Source organism: Gopherus flavomarginatus, chromosome 3 (assembly GCF_025201925.1).
Source record: "Gopherus flavomarginatus isolate rGopFla2 chromosome 3, rGopFla2.mat.asm, whole genome shotgun sequence".
NCBI lineage: Eukaryota > Metazoa > Chordata > Testudines > Testudinidae > Gopherus > Gopherus flavomarginatus.
This window is the reverse complement of record NC_066619.1, coordinates 13,690,980-13,712,681: the sequence shown is the minus strand read 5'-3', so window position 1 is coordinate 13,712,681 and position 21,702 is coordinate 13,690,980. Positions and strand designations below refer to the sequence as shown.

At 45.4% G+C, this 21,702-nt stretch overlaps 1 protein-coding gene across 1 annotated transcript in view; it reads left to right on the top strand.

Moving 5' to 3' along the window:
- The window catches only part of LOXHD1 (lipoxygenase homology PLAT domains 1), a 209,944-nt gene that overhangs the window by 131,728 nt on the left and 56,514 nt on the right, over positions 1-21,702 (top strand). The window contains exons 30-33 of the mRNA XM_050943268.1: positions 1,584-1,793; positions 3,234-3,357; positions 13,138-13,346; positions 20,430-20,615. Coding sequence (XP_050799225.1) covers positions 1,584-1,793; positions 3,234-3,357; positions 13,138-13,346; positions 20,430-20,615 — 729 coding nt within the window. The remainder of the gene's footprint in view (positions 1-1,583; positions 1,794-3,233; positions 3,358-13,137; positions 13,347-20,429; positions 20,616-21,702) is intronic.

Genomic DNA, 21,702 nt, shown 5'->3' with positions numbered 1-21,702 from the left:
AACAAAGTGATGAACAAATGTTGTAACTGCCCTTCCCTAGTTGCAAGTACCAATCTGTAAGGATGGTCAGAACTGATGGATGGCAATCCTGACACAAAGGATTATGTTTATTACCTCTTAAAACCTTACATTTTCAGTTTAATGTTGGTGCTTGTATACTACAATGATAGGCTCTATAGCAATACCTAAGATGGACAAGATCTTTCTTTGCTTGGAGCCAGTGAGATAGGGCCAGTCTGGCCCATATCAAGCCTCCTAGGTTTCAGCTGCAAAACTGGAAGTATCCAGTGTTTAAATCTTGCTAGGGCTAAGCCCAGACACTTCATGGCTTGGCGGTTCATTGCCCCGGCACTTCTGGGCTTGCTGCATCAGTTATGAAAGTAAAAAAAATTGCTTGAGCCCTGGCACCTCTTTCATTACAAATTGAGCAGTGGAAGTACCAATAATTGAGGGCATGGTTACCATCCCTTGCGCTGATTTGTATCTCCTAAAAGCAAGGGCAGGTTTGGGGAATCTGACCATAATGTGTATTATTATTAATCTTGGGGCATCATCTTACAACACATTTTTGTAAGCTCTTAAAGTGTGATTCTACTCTGAGAAATGATGAATTGTTCCAAATTTGTCACTCCATGATTTCCGATGAATTGTTCCAAATTTGTCACTCCATGATTTCCAGATCAAATGTGCTCATTTTAAAAGTTACCAACAGCCATCCCTGCAGACTCCATCTTATATCTGAGGGTATCTTTACACTGCAAATAAAAACCTGCTCACCAAGTCACAGAGCGTGGATCAATCGACTTGGGTTTGTAGGCTAAGGCTGTGGGACTAAAAATAGCAGTATAGCTGTTCAGGTTTGGGCTGGAGCCTGGGCTCTGAGACTCCCCCCCCCCCCACTGGGTTTTAAAGTCTGGCTCCAGCCCAAGTGGGAATGTCTGCACTGCTATTTTTAGCCCCGGCCACAGCCTGAGCCTGGTGAGCCCAAGATAATTGGCCTGTGGTCTAACACTCATTGCCGTGGGGGTTTCTTTGCAGGGTAGGCATACCCTGAGAGTCCAGTGAGTTTCTTTCCTGCTAACTTCACTAGCAATTGTGTATGCATAGTAACCAAGTGTAGAATTTGCTCCATTGTCTCCAATGTGTTGCACCAGGTATAAATGATGGCAGAATTTGGACCTATAATTGAAATTTAGTTAACAGTTCTGTTGTTGGGTTAACCAGAGGAGAATCCAGCTCACTTTCTCTTAGCTCTGTTGTCCTTGGAGAGCTAACAGCAGTAAACAGTAAAATCTTACTTTTGACACTAAAGTCAGCAGATACTGGCTCCAAGTGGTCAACACATCTGTTCCCTTTGAGTAAGAGGGTGACTTTTTACATAGTCATGTTCACAGCACAGCCACACTTTAAACCTCTTCCTCTCAGGACAGTGTTAATGAACACAAACTCTTTTACAGACAACTCTGCTGCAGCTTTTAATCAAATACTGTCCGGTACGGCTGGGTTTACACATGCATTGTGCTCCATTGTACACATTAGCTATTGTTCATTATGAGAAACTATTGCTATTAAACATCCTGTAGGAGGATAAGTTCACAATACAGGCTGTGGACCTTGGGATTATATACAAGATCAAGATTCGTCATGACAACACCTTGCTGAATGCTGACTGGTACCTGGAAAAAGTAGAGATTCTGGATGAAACCACAGAAGAATTGTACCTCTTTCTTTGTGAACGCTGGCTTTCTACAAAGAAGGAGGACAAAAGGATAGAGCGGACACTTTATGAACAGGTACAGTAATAACACCTAGCACAATGATCCTGGCCAGGGCTTCTGAGCACTATACATTGCTGCTAATAAAAATGAGATGCATGGCCTTTCATCTGGTTGCAGTCCAGCACAGTTCATTAGTGACCTAAACATGTTACCCCCTGAAGGTTGTTTTTTGGCCTATGTAAAATGAATTGGTGGTTTTCACTCTGGTCTCCCATCACTGACTTCTTTTGTTTGCAGTCTCAGTGGAGAGGCCAAGGCCTGAACGGTTAGTTGAGACTTACCCTTGTCAGATCAGGATCCAAGTGCACTGGCAGGGCGGTGTAGAGAATGCTGCACTGTTGCTGCCTGTGCTGTCCCTATCCAGCAGATAAGTAATAGATTTCTTTCCCTGGAGTTCTCAATCCAAAATTCTGGGTTATATGGCCCCTGCCTCTCCACCCATCAATCCTAATAATCAAATAAGGCAACATCTTTCACCAGCACTAAAAATATGCAGTGAAATGCCTTCTTGCCAGCACCTGGAAAGGCTTTGTATGTATTGTTTAATCAGTCTAATATAGCTAATTAGAATTCAAAATACATGTATTAATTAAAATTAGCAAACTGGATTAAGTTAATAGGCGCTTCTTGCCTTTATACAGGATGGCACAGGACTGCAGCTGATTAACGTCTGTTGCGTTCAAGGGGTTTGCTTTACAAAACATAGTTACATTTTAATTGAAAGTTACTACTAAAATTATCATTAACAAATAGGGCCAAACTCATCCCGGGTATAGTGCCAGAGAGGTAAACAGGGTTGCACCAGGAATGATCCTGGTGCCTTACATCTAATAACATTTCCCAGCAAAGAATCCTCTGAGTTCTTGTGGTCACGCCCACCCTCTTGCTCATATTAATTCCCTCTCAAAGAGACAAAATTAATTAGATTTAAAAAATGAAATGGTTGTGGGGGAAGGATTCTCCTGTTACGTGGACTGTGACACAAAACTCATCCTCAATAATTGTTCTAAAAATATAATAGCTTTGAAATTTAGGATTATTCAGCTTTGCAGCATTTGTTTAGCCTTTGACTCTTGTGTAGTACGGATCAACCAGTCTAACAGCTACTGTGTATGTCTTTTTAAGCAAATCTGTAGCTACTCTACCTGTCTACCTTGCCTGTGGTCATTGCTCTGACATGCTGTGTAGAGGAGTCACAGCACATTTTTGTTATATACATTAAGCACATGCCAGTTGCCTTCATTGTATTGCTCCTGGAAATGGTGGAGTTAAGGTCATTATAGTAAAGTAAATGGATGAGCTGTAATAAATGGTGAGGAATCATGCTTATGGGAGCTGTACTGAGCAAAAACGACATGGAGAGCTAGAGGGATTTCGTGTAATGCTGTTTAAGGCATATAGGAACAGCTGGCAATACAGAACCTGGTTACCTTCACCTATGTGTGTTCTAATTAGAGCTATGATGGTGAACGGAACAGCCTGGGTGGCTCGTCTCTCAGCCTGAAGAGCCAAGGTAGCAATGCAGATGGGAAGACTAAGAAGAAATTCAGCTTGAACGGGTCTGCACAGGAAGGCTCATGTAAGAGAACTGTGTGTGGAGTGGATGTACGTGTGTGTGTTCCTGATTTGAATTCTTTAGACAATGTGTTTTTACTGGTGAAGACCAAAGTGAGGCAGAAAGGTAAATTGTTCTGGTCATCCTGCAGCTGTACCACCTGGGGCTGTGATCCTATGGGATCTCATAAGTTCAGCAGAATCAGGCTGGATCGGTGCTTGGATCTGTTTGTGTATTGCTCTTTCTATAGTGGTCTTCACCATAGCAACTGAATAATCTGCACGGTAAAAGACACTTCCTATACCTCCAGAATTCTTCTTTCCCTCCCACCTAAACCTAGGTTATGTAGTGCTAGATCCCGGGGACTGAGTTCTTCATCTGCCATGAGAATAAATTCTGTAAGCAACGTATTTTGTGTGACATGAGCATGTAACTAAGTAGATTCTCCAAGAACACTCTCTCCACAACCATCCCAGGTGAAACCTGCACAGGGGACTTCTAACACAAACCCAGAGCTCTTTAGGAAGCAGTATGGCTGGTTTGTAGCGGATGCGCTTTTCCTCAAGTCTGTGTTGACTCAATACTTTCTCTGGTGTTGCTGAAGGTGCGGTCTTTTGCATGAGACTTTTGTGGGCGTTAAAAATCCCATGACTCACTTTAAGAGTTGCGGGGTTAACACTGGTATCCTGGACAAATTCTGGCTCATGCAACTGCCTTCTGACTCCTTAAAATCCCCCCTGCGTTTTAATTTGGAAAAGGGTTCTCACTTCCCCTTAATCTGCAGTGTAATATTACCATCAGCTGCTAAACAACTGCTGAGTTTCATATATGCATTCAGTGGTGGGCAAAGTGATCCCTGCGTATATTGTTTGTTACCATTTGTTAAGCACTAATTGTGGGATTGGCTTTGTGCAAAACTCAGAGGAAGATTTCATCCCAGCCACATGGAGCCTCCTTCCAGCCAATGTCACCTTGATATGTAAGTATAATGACCTGATCTTGCATGGGTGATCAGGGCACGGGGAACCTTGCATATTCCACTTAGCACCTACTGGTGCAGGGACCAGTGGCCTCAATACCATTGTGTGCTAGGACAATACAAGGATGTAGGAAAACTGAGGCAAGCACTGGCCCTCCTGAGGTATAATAGCAGGCATGTCTAGATGGTTTTGAGAAGGGCAACACCTCCACTAGACTTACAGCCAATCATCTAGACTCACATGATTTGAGACAGACAGCTAGCCCCTCAGATGAACAGGGCTTTTGGGGAAGACAGCCACCTCCCCAGACACTCAGAATCATACTCCAGTTCCCTCCTCCACCTTCCAGACACCCAGGATTTGAGAGCAGGAGAGTAAAGGCAGCTTTCTGGAACGGACAGGTTTGATGGAAGAAGTTGTACAAAGCGTATATAGCTTGTGCACTGCATCCATTCAAGTATGCAAAGCTCTTTGAGATCCTTTGCTGCAATAGGGGCTGTATGTATGTAAGATGTGTTATCACCAAATAACAGCCTCTTCTGTATGGGTTAGAGGATCAATTTCCAGCGCAGGCTTTTACTTGCTGCTTGTATCAGATGCTCTTTCCAGCTTGCTCTCTCTTCTGAAGCCTCATGTCCTATGTGGCATATTAGATCTAAATTCAACTCTGTGGGCCCTGAAATTCTATGGCACTGTTTGCCACCCGCTACCCTTAGCTCATTCAGGACCCTTCCCTGCGCGGCACACTCAGTACAGTATGGATGGCAGTGTTTAGTCCATTTGATTTTAAATTCATTTATTTTAATCTGCCCCCAGATTTTCAGTGTGCTGCAGATTTTCCTCCTGCAATGCATAGCTGCATTGCAGAAGCTGGCATGCTGCTGATTTTATAGAATCATAGAATCATAGAAGGTTAGTGTTGGAAGAGACCTCAGGAGGTCATCTAGTCCAACCCTCTGCTCAAAGCAGGACCAACACCAACTAAATCATCCCTGCCAGGGCTTTGTCAAACCAGGCCTTAAAAACCTCTAAGGATGGGGATTCCATCACCTCCCTAGTAACTCATTCCAGTGCTTCACCACCCTCCTAGTGAAACAGTGTCAGAGGGGTAGCGGTGTTAGTCTGGATCTGTAAGAGCAGCAAAGAGTCCTATGGCACCTTATAGACCAGGCCTGCACAACTCGTAAAGCCACATTACTCCAAAGGAAACAGCTGAGGGCCGAAATCCCCCCGGCCCTCTGGAAACACCCCCACCCGAGCACCTCCCGGCCCCGCGAAAACATCCTGCTCGAGCATCGCCCAGCCTTGCAGAAACAAACCCTCCTTCCCCGGCGCCGCCCCACCAAAACAGCTGTGGGCCAAAAAGGAAGGTTGGGGGTGGGGAGGTGATACTTGATTTTAAACCAACCAGGCGCTCCCAGCTGAAGAGGTGGCTGGGAGCCCTCAGGGGCAAATTAAAGGGCCCGGGGCTCCGGTGGCTGAGGGAACACGGAGCTTTCCGGGGCTGGGGCAGGGATTTAAAGGGCCTAGGGCTCCTGCTGCTGAGGGGAGCCCGAGCCCTTTAAATCCCAGCCCCAGCCCATCCGCTGGAACCGCAGCCAGGATTCAAAGGGCTCTGGGCTGCCCGCAGCGGCTGGGAGCCCTGAGCCCTTTAAACCTCAGCCGTGGCCGGGAATCTCTGCTGGCAGCCCAGAGCCCTTGTGAATCCTGGCCGTGGCTGGGATTTAAAGGGCTCAGGGCTCCCGCTGCTGCGGGCAGCACAGAGCCCTTTGACTCCCAGCCGCGGCTGAGTTTTAAAGGGAGCTGGGCTCCCTGCCACTGCAGGCATCTCAAAGCTTTTGATTCCTGGCCGCGGCTGGGATTTAAAGGACTCTGGGCTCCCCGCCGCTGTGGGCAGCCCAGAGCCCTTTGACTCCTGGCCGCAGCTGGGATTAAAGGGCTCTGAGCTCCCCACCATTGCGGGCAGTGCAGAGCCCTTTGACTCCCGGCCGCGGCTGGGAATTAAAGGGCTCTGGGCTCCCCGCCGCTGCGGGCATCTCAAAGCTTTTGATTCCTGGCCGCGGCTGGGATTTAAAGGACTCTGGGCTGCCCGCGGGGAGCCCTGAGCCCTTTAAATCTCAGCCACGGCCAGGAGTCAAAGGGCTCTGGGCTGCCCGCAGAGCACCGGGTGCCGGGGATTTAGAAGCTCCCCATGAGCGGCCCGCGGGCCGTATGTTGTGCAGGCCTGATACAGACTAACAGATGTATTGGGCATGAGCTTTTGTGGGTGAATACAACGAAGTGGGAATTCACCCACAAAAGCTCATGCTCCAATACGTCTGTTAGTCTATAAGGTGCCACAGGACTCTTTGCTGCTAGTGAAATAGTGTTTCCTAATATCCAACCTAGACCTTCCCCACTGCAACTTGAGACCATTGCTTCTTGTTCTGTCATCTGCTACCACTGAGAACAGCCAAGTTCAGTTCCTCTTTGGAACCACCCCCCTTCAGGTAGTTGAAGGCTGCTATCAAATCCCTCCCTCTTCTCTTCTGCAGACTAAACAATCCCAGTTCCCTCAGCCTTTACTCATAAGTCATGTGCCCCAGTCTCCTAATCATTTTCATTGCCCTCCACAGGACTCTCTCCAATTTTTCCACATCCCTTCTGTAGTGGGGGGACCAAGCGTGCAGTCCTTCAAGCGTGGCCTCACCAGTGCCGAATAGAGGGGAATAATCACTTCCCCCTGATTGGCTGGCAATGCTCCTACTAATACAGCACAATATGCTGTTGGCCTTCTTGGTAGCAAGGGCACACAGTTGACTCATATCCAGCTTCTCATCCACTGTAATTCCCAGGTCCTTTTCTGCAGAACTGCTGCTTCGCCGGTCGGTCCCCAGCCTGTAGCGGTGCATGGGATTCTTCCTTCCTAAGTGCAGAACTCCGCACTTGTCCTTGTTGAACCTCATCCGATTTCTTTTGGCCCAATGCTCAAATTTGTCTAGGTCATTCTGGACCCTATCTACCTTTAAAGGCTCTCTTCCCAATAAGAAAGGCTAGAGACTTAATTTATTAAGAAAGGGAAAGCACTGATTATGGAGCACAATTGTAAAGCAGCTGTGTTTAGAATGGGGTATTTTGGCGGGCTATTTATGCACTTCCATAATCTCAGTATGCATGGGCCCTGACAGTATTTTGCTCTGTGTTTATAAAGCCCCTGGTCACCATGGCATCTATGCACACATGCAGCATTTAACAGCAAAAAACCCCCACAGCTGGTGTTTACTGGTTGTCCACTCTTGCTTTTTCCATTTTCAGTCTTAGGTTATGAGTCTGATTTTATGTTGCCCATCCCACCCAGTAACCTACTTGTCTCAGTGCCACTCAAATCTTCCTCTTGTTCTTCACTCATTCTGGGATAAGCAGACCCAGTATTGTGCTTGTGAAGGAGGTGTACTCACCACCTGTCGCACTCCCTTGTATCCGGGTGCAGTGCTGCAAGGGTCCTCGTCTGCAGTGCCTCCTGCTGGCCGTCTGCCTCTTGCCAGGTCTTCAGTGGCTCAGTTCTCTGGCCAAGTCACAGGAAGTTCAGTTATATCATTGTCAGCTGGGAGGTAGCTGGTAGGTCATAGGCAAGACTGAGCCTGGCCTTAAAGGGCTAGCCAGCCTGTGACAGTGCTGCAATGAGAAATAAGTGAGGTCTTTCTGTAATTCTCACCTTCCTTCTGATACTGCTTCCTCAGCAGAGGAACGAATAACTACCTTACATCCATCATCTGGGCATTCCATGTAACTTCCCAAATCACATGTAAGATCTCAATGTCTTCCATTCGGCGCCATTGCTAATGGAACTATAATGGTTTCCACGTTCTTTTGCAGGTATAGCAACTTTTAGGCCTCCGGTATTTTCAAAATCTAGAGAAGTACCACAGTCCCAATAAACGAGAGAGGTTGTCCCATGCCCCAGAGCGAGACTGAACAAAGAAAGACGTTATTTTGTAGTGGTCAGGATTGCAAGCCAGAACTCCTCTGATTAACTCATTGGATACTCTTGGGCAGGTCACTGAGGCCCAGATTTTTAAAGATTTTTAAGCACATGCTGTGCTCAGCATTGCAACACCTAACTGGTTTAGGAGCTTAAATTTCATTTTCAAAAAGGATATAGGCCGATAAGAGACAAAATCCCATGAACAGTCAATGGGACTTAGGCTCCTGGGTACCAAAATCACTTTTAAAAAACGGAAACTTAGGCTTTTATATCAGTTTGGCGTTGCAATGCTGAACACAGAAATGCTTAAGTACCTTTAAAAATCTGGGCCTTAACATCACTCAGCTTATCCATATGTAAAATGAGGGATGATAATACTTTCCTAGCTCAGATGTGTGCTGTCAGATTTAATACTTGTGAAGTGCTTTGAGTTCTGTTTAAGTTCTATATAGTATTAGTAGTAATTGTGTGAAGAAAGCCATTTTAACCTACCAAAGGACAGAGTGAAGTGGTCTTCCAGTGGAAGAACTCTCCAAAAGGAATTCAGAATACTCTTTAATGATGGTGGGAGGCTACAGCGTGACACCTCTTGTGGCGTGTGTCAAATGTATGTAACCCACAGCATCATCTTTTCGATGAAGAGGCACCATCATTGCATTGCTTAAACAATTGTACTACAGTGAATTCATTGCACACTCATTACACTGATGTGCACGATTAAGCATAATTGGTACTGTGTAGTGGAGAATAATTCTTGCTTAATGTTTAATTCACTTCTGTGCTGTTACAGTCAATTTCAGAAGCCTGAAATTGGGGTTGTATGAAATTCATTGGTTTCAGCTCACAGGGGAAAGAGTAGATTTAATTTGCATGAATTCATGCCCATGTATAAGTTTTGCTGGAAGTTTCAAGTTCAAACCAAAAGCAAAAACTTCATCAACTCCACTGTCATAGAATCATAGAAATGTAAGGCTGGAAGGGACCTCCAAAAGTCATCCAGTCCAGCCCCCTGTATTGTAACGGGACCAAGAAACCTAGACCATCCGTGAGAGGGGTTTGTCGAACCTGTTTTTAAAAACTTCCAATGATGGGGATTCTACAGCTTTCCTTGGAAGCCTGTTCCAGAGCTTAACTACTCTTTATAGTTAGAAAGTTTTTCCTAACATCTAACCTAAATCTCCCTTGCTGCAGATTAAGCCAGAGGTGGGCAAACTATGGCCCGCAGGCCACATCCAGCATGAGGGACCATCCTACCCAGCCCTTGAGGCCCCTCCCCTGTTGTTCTCTCTCCCCTGCAGCCTCAGCTCGCTGTGCCACCAGCGCTCTGGGCAGCAGGGCTGCAAGCTCCTGCCAGGCACTGCGGCAGCATGGCTGGCTTTGGCTGGGCGGCACGGCTGCCAGTCCTGCTGCTCTGAGCGGCATGGTAAGGGGGTGGGGAGCGGGGGAGTTAGATCAGAGGCAAGGAGTCCCGGGGGGCCAGGGCCGCCCAGAAGGGGGGGCAATTTGCCCCAGGCCCTGGGCCCTGCAGGGGCCCCCTCGAGAATATAGTATTCTATAGTATTGCAACTTTTTCGTATGAAAGGGGTCCCCGAAATTGCTTTTCCCCAGGCCCCCTGAATCCTCTGGGTGGCCCTGCAGGGGGGCAGTCAGGTGACAGGGAGCAGGGGGCGATTGGATGGGGTGGAGGTTCGGGGGAGGATGGTCAGGGGACAGGGAGCAGGGACAGTTGGATAGGTGTGGGAGTCCCAGGGGGCCTGTCAGGGGGTGAGGGTGTGGATAGAGGGTAGGGCAGTTGGGACAGGGAGTGGGGGGGGTTGACAGGGTTTGGGGTCCCGGGGGGGCAGTTAAGTGACAAGGAGCAGGGGGGGTTGGATGGGTTGGAGATTTTGAGGGGGGCAGTCGGGGGGGGAAGTGGGAGGGGGCGAATAGGAGGAAGGGGCCAGGCTGTTTGGGGAGGCACAGCCTTCCCTACCCAGCCCTCCGTACAATTTCAGAACCCTGATGTGGCCCTCAGGCCAAAAAGTTTGCCCACCCCTGGATTAAGCCCGTTACTTCATGTCTTACCATCAGTGGACATGGAGAACAATTGGTCATCATCTTCTTTATAACAACCTTTAGTATATTTGAAGATTGTTATCAGGTTCCCTCTCAGTCTTCTTTTTTCAAGACAAAACATGCCTAGTTTTTTTTTTAAACTTTCCTCATAGGTCAAGATTTCGAAACCTTTTATCATTTTTGTTGCTCTCCACTAGACTCTCTTCAATTTGTCCACATCTTTCCTGAGGTGTGGCACCCAGAATTGGACACAATAGTCCAACTGTGGCCTCACAAATGCCAAATAGAGTGGGACTGTTACCTCCTGTGTCTTACATACAGCACTCCTTTTAATACACCTCAGAATGATATTAGCCTTTTTTGCTGCTGCATCCGTATTGTTGACTCATTTTCAATTTGTGATCCACTATAAGCGTCAGATCCTTTTCAGCAGTACAACCATCTAGCCAATTATTCCCCATTTTGTAGCTGTGTATTTGATTTTTTCCTTCCTAAATGAATTACTTTGCACTAGTCTTTACTGGATATCATCTTGTTGAATTCTCCAATTTGTCAAGGTCATTTTGAATTCTTATCCTGTCCTCCAAAGTGCTTTAATCCTTCCAAGTTTGCTATCACTTGCAAATTTTATAAGCATACTCTCCACTCGATTATCCAACTCATTAATGAAAATATGCAAACCTTAAATCCGTCCAGGATCATTTGACCCTGGGCCAAGTGTTACTCAAAAGATTTGTGAACCTTGTTCCCTGTAACTGTGCCTCAGTGGGTCACAACGGAGGATGCCAACTTCAGGACAAACTGCTGAGAAAGAGGGCAAACTCAACCCAAAACTGGTGGTTAATCTTCCATAAGATATACCAAACCAGCAACAAAAGTAACCTTCTGTTTCACCACACTGGCGACCAAGAAGTCATAAAAGCAGTTTCCTTGGGCATTTCAGTTCTTATGTCACCACCAAAAACACTGGATTTAAAGGTGAGTGGTTCTTTACAACCAGTCTCATCAAATAAAAGGTTCTTCTGATTGCAAAGGACCAACCACACACCCAGATCAATATATAACTTAGATCTTACCCAAAAATCATGCTGCTGCCAATCCTTTAGTAGGTAAAATCTAAAGGTTTAATCATAAAAAGAAAGAAAGAAAGGTGAGAATTAAAACTGGTTAAAGGAATCAAATACATACAATAACTGCAACGTTCTTGGATCAGGCTTGTAGCAGTGATGGACTAAATTGCTGGCTTGTTAAGTCTCTGGTTGCTTCCAAATCATTGGAAGGACCTCAGTCCCTTTGTTAGAATGCTCCCATTAGTATAAGTCCATAGTCCAGAGGTTTGAGCAAGACAGAGACAAAATGGAACTGTTTCCATGACCTTTTATAGCTGCTGCCATGTGCAGGGAATCCCACCGTTTTTTACTGTGGAAAATTACAGCAACAAGATAGTGTTTGGAATCACATGGGCAAGTCACATGTCCATGCATTTCACCTAGTCACAGCAGGATATTCCATTATCTGTAGATGGGCATCTCCCGTGGTCCATTGTCAGTTAAATGCTCTTTCGATGAGCCACTCAGTTTGAATAGTCCCTCCAAGCTGTGCTGGCTGGCTACCTTGTGGGCGTTATCCCAGGAGCAAACATTTGAAATCCAGTTATAGAGCCAATAATTAAAACTTCAAATACAAAACTGATACATGCATACAGATAGCATAATCATATCCAGCAAATCTTAACCTTTTCATAGACATCTTACATGCCACATTTTGTACAAGATGTGTTACAAAAATATAACCGTGGTTGCAACAATGATCTGTATGGTCATATTTTAATCAGATAATGCCACCCCCTCCTGTCACCCCCCCAAAAAACCTGTTGATTAACTTGGGCCAAGTTTGGAGTTTGTGCTGAGGCACATTTCACAGAGTTTTGAGTTTTGTTGTGAATATGTTGTACAGCTTGGCGTGACGTTCTGAGAAATCATAGGTGTATTCATCATCTTACTCTTCACCATCCAACAGACCTACCCAAATGGGCTCCTGGAAACCACTTGAAAAGCAGCCAGGCACTGGGGAAACAGTTCTTCCCTACTAACGGCTGCACTGAAATGTTTCAAAACCATTATGAAACTACCTAGGGAAGCTCCAAAGCTATGGTCTGAAGGGTTTTCCCCCTAATACATATTATATTATGTATAAATATTATTCAATGTCTAATCTTTAATATTAGACTATTCATAGTTTACCTTGATTATATAAAGGGACACTGGAGCCCTGAAAGTGCCACGTGTATCAAAGTGATCCTTGAATAAAGAACAAGGAGGAACTACAGTGGTACTGAGGATGTTCAGTCAATGATTCTGTTTGGCTTGGATCTAACAGAGTTTTATGTGCCTTTATTATCCTAAGAGTGTGTGAACTCTTTGGTCTGCTGGCCTATTAAAGATGTAGGACCTGAGTCTCGTTGACACTAAGGTCCCTTAATGTAAATCAGAATCAGGTCCTTAGTCTACACAGGAAAATTTTACACTGAAATGCACCCTGTGGAACCTTACGAAAGTGAATGGGGCTGCATGAGAGGTAAGTCAAGGCAGAATTTGGCCCTGTTTGTGTGCATATGGGAAAATTTCCCAGCACCCATTCATAGCCCAGTCCTGCAAGATGATGTGCACCTCACAAACTGAGATTACTCAACACCTCTTAGGAGGCACTCCGCACCTTTTAGGATCAGACCATTGGTACTAGAGATGTTGGTACCCTTGCATCTCTGTACATGTTTTCTGATTAATGGAACTTTGTCTGTTGCAGTGATTCCGTATCATCTCATCATCACTACTGGCACAGAATACGATTCAAGCACCGACAGCCGAGTTTACATCATCATTATGGGTCCTCAGAAAGTGCAGACAGGCAGACTGTGGCTGGATCTCCCAAAAGGAAAGAAAGAGTTTGCTGATGGCTCCGTGGAGAAGTTCTCTGTTATGGGATTAGATGTTGGGGAGATCAAAAAATTGGAGGTACTGTGTGAACGAAGAGTGGTCATTGGAGGCTTGAATGAAGCATGTTTCACCTATCTGCAGTATAGTTAGAAAAGGGCAAAAGAGGAGGTATTTGGATCCAGAATAGAAACTGGGGTTCTCTCAAGTTGTTCTCTCACAAGATTTCAACTACACCCAAACCAAATTCGGCAAATAAGTCCCTTCTGGTTTTGCATCTGGCTTAGAACCAAGACTTTAGAGGGCAGGTTCAAAATCTGCAAAATGTAAATGGCTTTGCAATTGATGCCCTAGTTTTGTCCCATCTCTAATAAAAGGACAGTTGCTCTTCTATAAGACGGTTGTTTTAACATCTTCAATGTAAATTTGTTTTTTTATCTGGTGCAGTTATAATTTATCCACAGATGCAGTCAAAATTTCCAGGCTCCTATTCTCTGTTCACCTTTTCCCTTGTTGATTTTTGCAGTGCTTCCAGTTGGGTTTCATAAACCGCCTCCAGTGAGAAAAGCATCTTGTATAATTTTCTAGCTAAACATGGAAATTGTTTTCACAGCTTGGAGGGCCTCACAAAAGAGAATTAATCATGGCTCATAATCAATGTGTACAAATCAGAGATCCTAGAGAAGGAACCTTTCTTTTTTTATTGTTATTATGGCTCAGGGAGACAGAATTTACATAAACTCCCCATCACTGAGTTTAAATGTAGTATGAATCTTCAAAATATACATAATTCTTGTTCCACATGGCAGCTATCACCTCCTGAAAGTCTACCCAAGTCCCACAAGTACTGCAGTCTATCTGCTAGCTGAAGCCCACCAGGACTGAGGATTTCAGTAGGCAGTCCATTCCAGGCTGTGCCCAGCTATTGCTGTTAACCTTCCAGATGTGCTGCAAAGCCTTTTTAAAAAAAATTTGTCCAGAGGATGAGGAGTGAAATATACAAAGGGAGAGAATTCCTAAACAAATTGAAAATCTCTGAACTTGCATGCTCTGTTGCAGCAGGTAATGGTTAGAGTGAAATGCTACCATTAACTTTCATTCAAGCAATGCATTCTGACACCTTGAGCTGTGCTCTCTGATAGTTTATTTTAGTTTATTATCAAGCCAGAAGAGGCAGCAAAGGGGCCCTCTCATATCACTCAAATCTTCGTTGTTTCTATCTTTAGAGAAAGCAGAATAAAAATAGTTTTAGTTTATTATCAAGCCAGTTTCTTAATGCACTCTAAGTGCCTAGTTATTAACTTTAGGCCAATTTGTATCCAAGCATTTTTGGTGCAGATTTTCAAAGTTAGGCAAATATATAACACGTCTTCCCTCTCTTCCTCCAGTGTATGTTTATATGTAAATGTACCTCTGACCTGGGCAGGTAAGTTGTGGGTGAGCAAATACTGTCTGCTGCCAAACTGTGAAAAAGGAAAGGTGAGAAAATCAGGAGTTTGGGGAAAGAGGGATAAAGCAATGGGCAGGAATGGTGGGAGAAAGAGAGGGAATGGGGAACCGGAGAAGGAAGTGTGAAGGAGGTAGGGACACTATGAGGAGAGGGACAGGCAGGATGAGGGGAGAATATAATAGAGAGGAAAAGGGAAGGTGGGGGGAGGAAATGATGCGAAGATGAAATTGAGAGAGAAGAGGAGGAAGAAGAAAAATCAAGAAATAATGCACAGCTTTTAAGTTAGCCTCTGGCCACTTGGGCTCCCAAAGCCTCAATAGGCCCTATCATTATCCTATCCACCCTCCTATTCATTTGCCCACTTGTCCTTTTTAATGTGCCCTGACTCTGTTTTGATAGTCACCCACTCATGGTTTCGTGCCTCTTTTCATGCAGTCCCCTGTGCCTGGAAAGTCTCTCCTGGTTAAAATGCATCTCAGCTATGACATCCACATGCCATTCTGCACTGGTGGCCATGGCACTTGTGCTTATTTTCTTGTACAGTATTGTACCCTTTAGGTACTGGGGAAGAAAATTGCTAGCTATCTCCTTGGTAAAGGCGAAGAACACATGGTGCAGGCGAAGAAACATGTGCTTGCTATTAGCAGAACGTGAGAGGATATAGACATAAATTCTTGAGCAGAAATAACATAGTATATTGCAGAAGATGCTGGAATAGTCTCTGTACTCTGTTTGACTGGCATAGTGATATCTGCACTGTGATGCAGTTTGTAATAATGCATTTTTATTCTGCTTTCTCTAAAGATAGAAACAACGAAGATTTGAGTGATATGAGAGGGCCCCTTTGCTGCCTCTTCTGCCTACATCTCTAAAACTCTGTATTGATAAATTTTAATTTACACATTGAAATAAAAATAATGTGGGCACCTGGTAGTCACAGGAAACAACAGGCAGGCACTTGGTGAAAACTGAACCGTGCTTTCTTAAACTCATGTTCATTCATTTTTCTCCTAATAAAGAAAAAATAGCCCAGCATCTTTGATTTCGACTGCCACAGAGAATCACAATATTATTTAAAATTCCACATTTCCCCCTATGCATGAGGTGTCTTTCCTGAGCTGATATGCCAGGAAACTAGTCCTCTCTTCATTCAAATCCCTCCCCAAGATCCACTTCTGACATGATACCTACAAGAAAGAGCTGAGTTCATTTCGTCATTGCAGATTCTGCCCCACTGTGCTGTGCGCTGGCCCTTACTGAATAAGGACCTGATCTGGAAAGACGCTGAGCATCCTCTGCTCTCATGAGTCCAGGGGAGTCTCAGCACCTCTGAGCATCAGACCCTAACTCTTTGCTGTGACCTTTGTCTGTTCTTTCCCTTTCTGTTGTTTTATTTTACCCTATTGTTGTGTCACATCAGAAATTTGATTGTAGGCTCCTAAGGGCAGTATTATGAAGAGCCTATCAAACTTTAGACTCTGAGAAATAATAATGGTGACTAGGATTTTCAAAGGAGCTGTGGGATTAGGCACCCAAATCTCTATGAAATTCTGCTTCGTTAGGATCCTTTCAGCATCCCAGCTAGAAATATCATCAGTCTTCCTAGGTGGTCATTACGGCCCTATGTTCAGAGATTATCCTCTGGTGTTATTATGACTTAAGACCATGCAATATATTGATGGGGCTTATTGCACAATTCATTTAGAAAAGGAACGACTATGACAGCTATTTACCATTCCTGCAGGCTCAAAAGTAACCTGCTAAGAAAACTCAAAATTAAATAATCCCAGAGTTATGTTCTGAATGCCCCACTGACCATGTTGTAGTGGTTATTCAGCACTGAACTAAGTTTAGCTCTGGTCCTCAGAACAATGTTTAAAACCTTAGCGTTGCCAACTTTCTACTTGCACAAAACCGAACACCCTTTCCTCACGCCTGCCCCGCCCCTCCTCCGAGGCCCCATCCATGCCCCGCCCCTTCTCTGAGACCCCACCCCCCACTCATTCCATCCCCCCTCCCTCTGTTGATCGCTCTCCCCACCCTCACTCACTCACTCGTTTTCACTGCGCTGGCTCAGGGGGCTGGTGTGCAGGAGGGGGTGAAGGCTCCGGCTGGGGTTGTGGGCTCTGGAGTGGGGCCAGAAAGGAAGAGTTCAGAATGCAGGAGGGGGCTCCAGGCTGAGATGGTTGGAATGAGAAAGCGGTGAGGGCTCTGGCTGGGGTGCAGGCTCTGGAGTGGGGACCAAGATGAGGGGTTTGGGGTGCAGGAGGAGGATCTGGGCTAGTGGGGGGAGCTGAGGGTTTTGGAGTATGGGAGGGGGCTCTGGACTGAGGCAGGGGGTTGGGGTGTAGGAGGAGCTATGGGCTTTGGGCTGAGGAGGGGTGCGGGTTCTGGGGTGGGGCCAGAAATGAGGGGTTCAGGGTGAGGGAGGAGCTTGGGGTGTGTGTAGGGGTGAGAGCTCTGGTTGGGGGGGGTTCTGATGTGGGGCTGAGGGATTTGGGATACAGAAAGGGGCTCCAGGCTGGGGGGTTCAGAGTGAGGGAGGGTGCTCCAGGCTGGGACTGAGGGGTTCAGAGGGTGAGAGGGGGATCAGGGCTGGGGCAGGGGGTCAGGGCACAGGGCGGGGTCAGGGGTGCAGGCTCTGGGTGGCTCTTATCTCAAGCAGTTCCCAGAAGCAGCAGCATGTTCCTTCTCCAGCTCCTATGTGTAGGGGCAGTCAGGCTTTGCGTGCTGCCCCATCCACAGGCGCTACCCTCGCAGCTCCCATTGGCCATGGTTCCCCTGTTGCCTCTATGCATAGGAGCCGGGGGGGGGACATGCCATCTGCTTCCCAGGAGCTGTGCAGTGCGGAAGCTAGCAGGGAGCCTGCCAGCTCCCCTGCACGGCGCTGCAAACCGGACATTCAATGACCCGATGAGTCTCCAGAATCCCTTTTCAACTGGGTATTCCAGTCGAAAACCAGACACCTGGTCACCCTAGGGGACCGATGAAAGTCTGTTGGTCTTCTGGATTCTCAAAGGTAGCCCAGAATGCAAATACTGGTGTCAAGAGGTGTCCCAGAATGATGCCTAGTGGGACATTTGTAATGAATCGAGATGAGAAGCAGACTTTCACAGGAGTCCCAACAGAATTTCCCCTAAAGCTACTCTGTATCTGCTTGCTAGGCCTTCCCCATCCTCCTCATTCCTGGCATCTTACTACAGATTTAAAGAAACAGTGCACATGTTCTCATAAGGGCCGCTGAGTTGGCAGGGAGGGTGCAGAAAAGCAAATGCTATATTCCTATTCCCCACACCCCCTCGGAATCCGAGAATTATTGCATCCACTGTAGACTTGAATTTCCCTAGGGGTTAGCTCTAATTTTCTGCAGCTGCACAGACATTAACATTCTAATAATATTACTAATAGGAGTGATGGTTGAGACTGTTGGATGAAATGATCATTTGGTTTTGGGTGGAGTAAGATACCAGGACCTGTCATCCTCGATAGAGCTGTTTTTCTTAAAAAGTTGTTAGCTATTTAGAGTGGTTCAGAAAATAATTTGTAAAAGTTGAGAGCTAAGATTTCTGTAACTCTTAATGATGCATAAGTTTTGCTTTGAAAATACTGAACTGTAGGCAGCTCTTATTTCCCATCTTTTGTGAACAGATTGTTCATTAGAATGACTGACAGAGAGGTTTTCTTTTTGTGATTGGGATACATAATTATGCTGATATGGATGTACTGAAATGAGTCTCCCCAGTTATTTAACAGTGACACATATGTTCTTGGAGAGGAGTTTGAAGGATTAGCAGTTGACTGCAGCCGTCCCATCTCTGGCTGTGATGTTGACAGATCTCATAGGCTAAGGCTGGGAGACCCTTCAAGGAGCTGCAGAATGATGATAACTAAATCTGAGGCATTCTTCACCCTGAGTCAGTACTGAATCAGTGCCCAGCCTAGCGCTGGAGTTACCGTGTTGTGTGAGGGACCAGCTTTCAGCTATCTATCTAAGGTATGCAGATGGCCCCATCTACCCTAGTATCTGAGGGTTTGACTCTGGCTGTGGGGCTCTAAAGTCATCATGTAGATGTCTGGGCTTTCTGAGGGAGGGAAAGAGTTTCAGAGCCCAGCTCCAAATGTCTACATTGCTATTTTTAGCCATGCAGCCTAAGCCCAAGTCAGCTAACCCAGGCACCGAGTGCCATGGATGTTTTAATTGCAGTGTAGACATACCCTCCATGCCTCTTTAACGTATTTATCCTCATCACATCCCTGGGGAGCTATGGAAGGACCATTATCCCTATTTTACAGATGGGGAACTGAGGCACAGAGAGACTAGGTGACTTGTCCAAGGTCATACAGAAAGCCTATGGTAGTGCAGGGATTTGAACCTAGGTCTCCTATTTTCTAAGCTAGTGCCCACTGGACCAGCCTTCCTGAGACCCTGTCAGAGATGCTGGTCAACACTGGGGCCCCATTGAGAGAAGCAGACACAGTCCCTGCCCTGAAGAGCTTATAATTCAAGAAAATGAGCCACATACCAAAGTTAGGGAAGAGGGAAGCAATCCAATATATATTTTTTATATACAGACATATATATGGCGGAGGAGGTTGATGTGTGTATGGGAGGGGGTGTATGGTCTTGCAGGGTGTGAACATGAGGAATGGTAGGGAAGAAAATGCAAACTAAGAGGAGCCAACATGGGGGTGGTCATAACTGTAATTGTTGGAGTGGAAGGGGGTGATGCCATAATAGATGTGGGACTTTTGGGAACAATAGAGGTGTTCATGGAAGGGACCTCAGGAGGTCATCTAGTCTGACCCCCTGCTCAAAGCAGGACCAATTCCCAGACAGATTTTTTCCCCAGATCCCTAAGCGGCTCCCTTAAGGATTGAGCTCACCCAGGGCCGCCCAGAGAGGGGGGCAAGTGGGGCAATTTGCCCCAGGTCCTGTAGGGGACCCCACGAGAGTTTTTCGCTCTGGGGGCCCTGGAAAATTCTTGTGGGGCCTGAGCCCTGGAAAATTCTTGTGGGACCCGGGCCCCCAGAGCTTCTTCCACTCTGGGCGCAGGGAGGTCCTTCTGCCCCCACCGCTGAATTACCGCCAAAGCGGGACTCGCCGCCGAAGTGCCGGGTCTTCGGTGGTAATTCGGCAACAGGGGGCCCCCGTCATGGGTCTTCAGTGCATTTCAGAGGTGGGTCCCAGAGCAGAAGGGCCCCCCACCGCCGCATTACTGCCAAAGCGGGGGCTCCCAGCCGCTGAAGACCCCAGGCCCGCTGAATCCTCTGGGTGGCCCTGAGCTCACCACCCTGGGTTTGGGAGGCCAATGCTCAAACCACTGAGTTATCCCTCCCCCTGTTTCAATATGGGCAGTTTCTTTCTGGCTATTTAATATCACTCCCTCCCTCCTCCCTCCCAACATATTTACGTTGTCCTTCACTTCTGTCTAGGTCTAGGTTTTAATGCCTATCAGTATGATATCTGAGCACCTTAACTAATATTACCTGCCGAGGATCCTGACATCCTTTCTTTCATGTAGAAATGTCATGCATTGTTTTACAGCTGTTCTGTTCCTCCTGGAGGTGGCTGCATTTCAGCAGTACATGAAATAAACTGGCTTTGGCTGTCATTACCAGTTAAAACATCTGATCTGATCACTTCCTATTAGGATCCCTGGATATGTCTGTATTTCCTTTAACAATCAATGTTTTTATCTGTCCGAACGTCATAGCTGGGTCATGATGGTGCCACACCAGAGAGCTCCTGGCTGGTAGAAGAGCTAACACTGATTGTGCCCACTAAAGGGGTCATGTATACCTTTGTCTGTAAATGCTGGCTGGCCAGGGACCGCGGGGATGGTCTCACTTCACGTGTCTTCAACATCCTGGATGCAGATTGTATTACCATTGGCCACAAGGTATGTTCTAAGATCTTTTTACTCTTTAGCAGTTAAATTAAAACCTACATCTATATATGTGTTTATGTGCCATATATGGTAACAGATTGTAACATAACTACAGTGAATACATTTGTAAACTACTGTACTTTCTACATGAGGTTTGAGTTTCTTGTTTTTAAAAAGTATCTTTATTATTTATTTATGAGTTTTGTTTAGTATCATTACATGTTATAAAGCACTGTATATATATATATACAATTCTAAAAAAAAATAATTCTAATCTGTTATTTTGTATGCACGGGAAATCATTTCAAAGTTAACAAAGTAAGATGTGACTTTTTGTGTGTACACAGTTTCTGTACACAGTTTGTGTTTCAAAAAAACATTTCTTTTTGTTTTTGCTCAGTTAAAAAAAGGCATCTGGAAACCATGAGACTTTTATAGCTTTGCTTATCTCTGAATCAAGTACCATATGATTTAAATCAAATGTAGCCTAGAAAAATTAAAAAGGAAAGACAAAAACCACTATATATTTATATATACATTTGAGATGAGATGATATGTGCTATATTTTAAACCAATACAAATTAAAGAAGGCTGAATTATGCAGTCCTTGGAAATAGGATTCATAATGGAAATACTAGCAGACAATAATGTATGATGAGTGAGACAATAATACAGTGTTGGTCTGAAATCTCTGTTGGTAAATCTATATTCCTAAATCACCCTGCTAGTAAAACAGTAATTTCATACATTTCTTCTGACTTCCAACTAAATGAGATTTACTCATAAAATCTTTTTTGTACCCCAAACAGAAGTATAACAACATTTTTTACTGACAGACACAGCCACTGCACACAGTCTTCAACAGTAGAACCTAGCACACTCATAAAGAAGACTTTGGGCAGAAAACTGGGGCTAAGATCTACTTTATCTGAAATGTTCCACCAGTTCTTTAACTTCCACCTTGACAGCTTTCAAAGACTCATACCAGAGACCTCCTCTAATCTGTCATCCATAAATCAATATTGATGCTAATTAAGGTTTAAGATTAGTTTTACATTAAAAGTCCAGTGTTGCCCACCACTTCCTTAAGTTTGCCAAA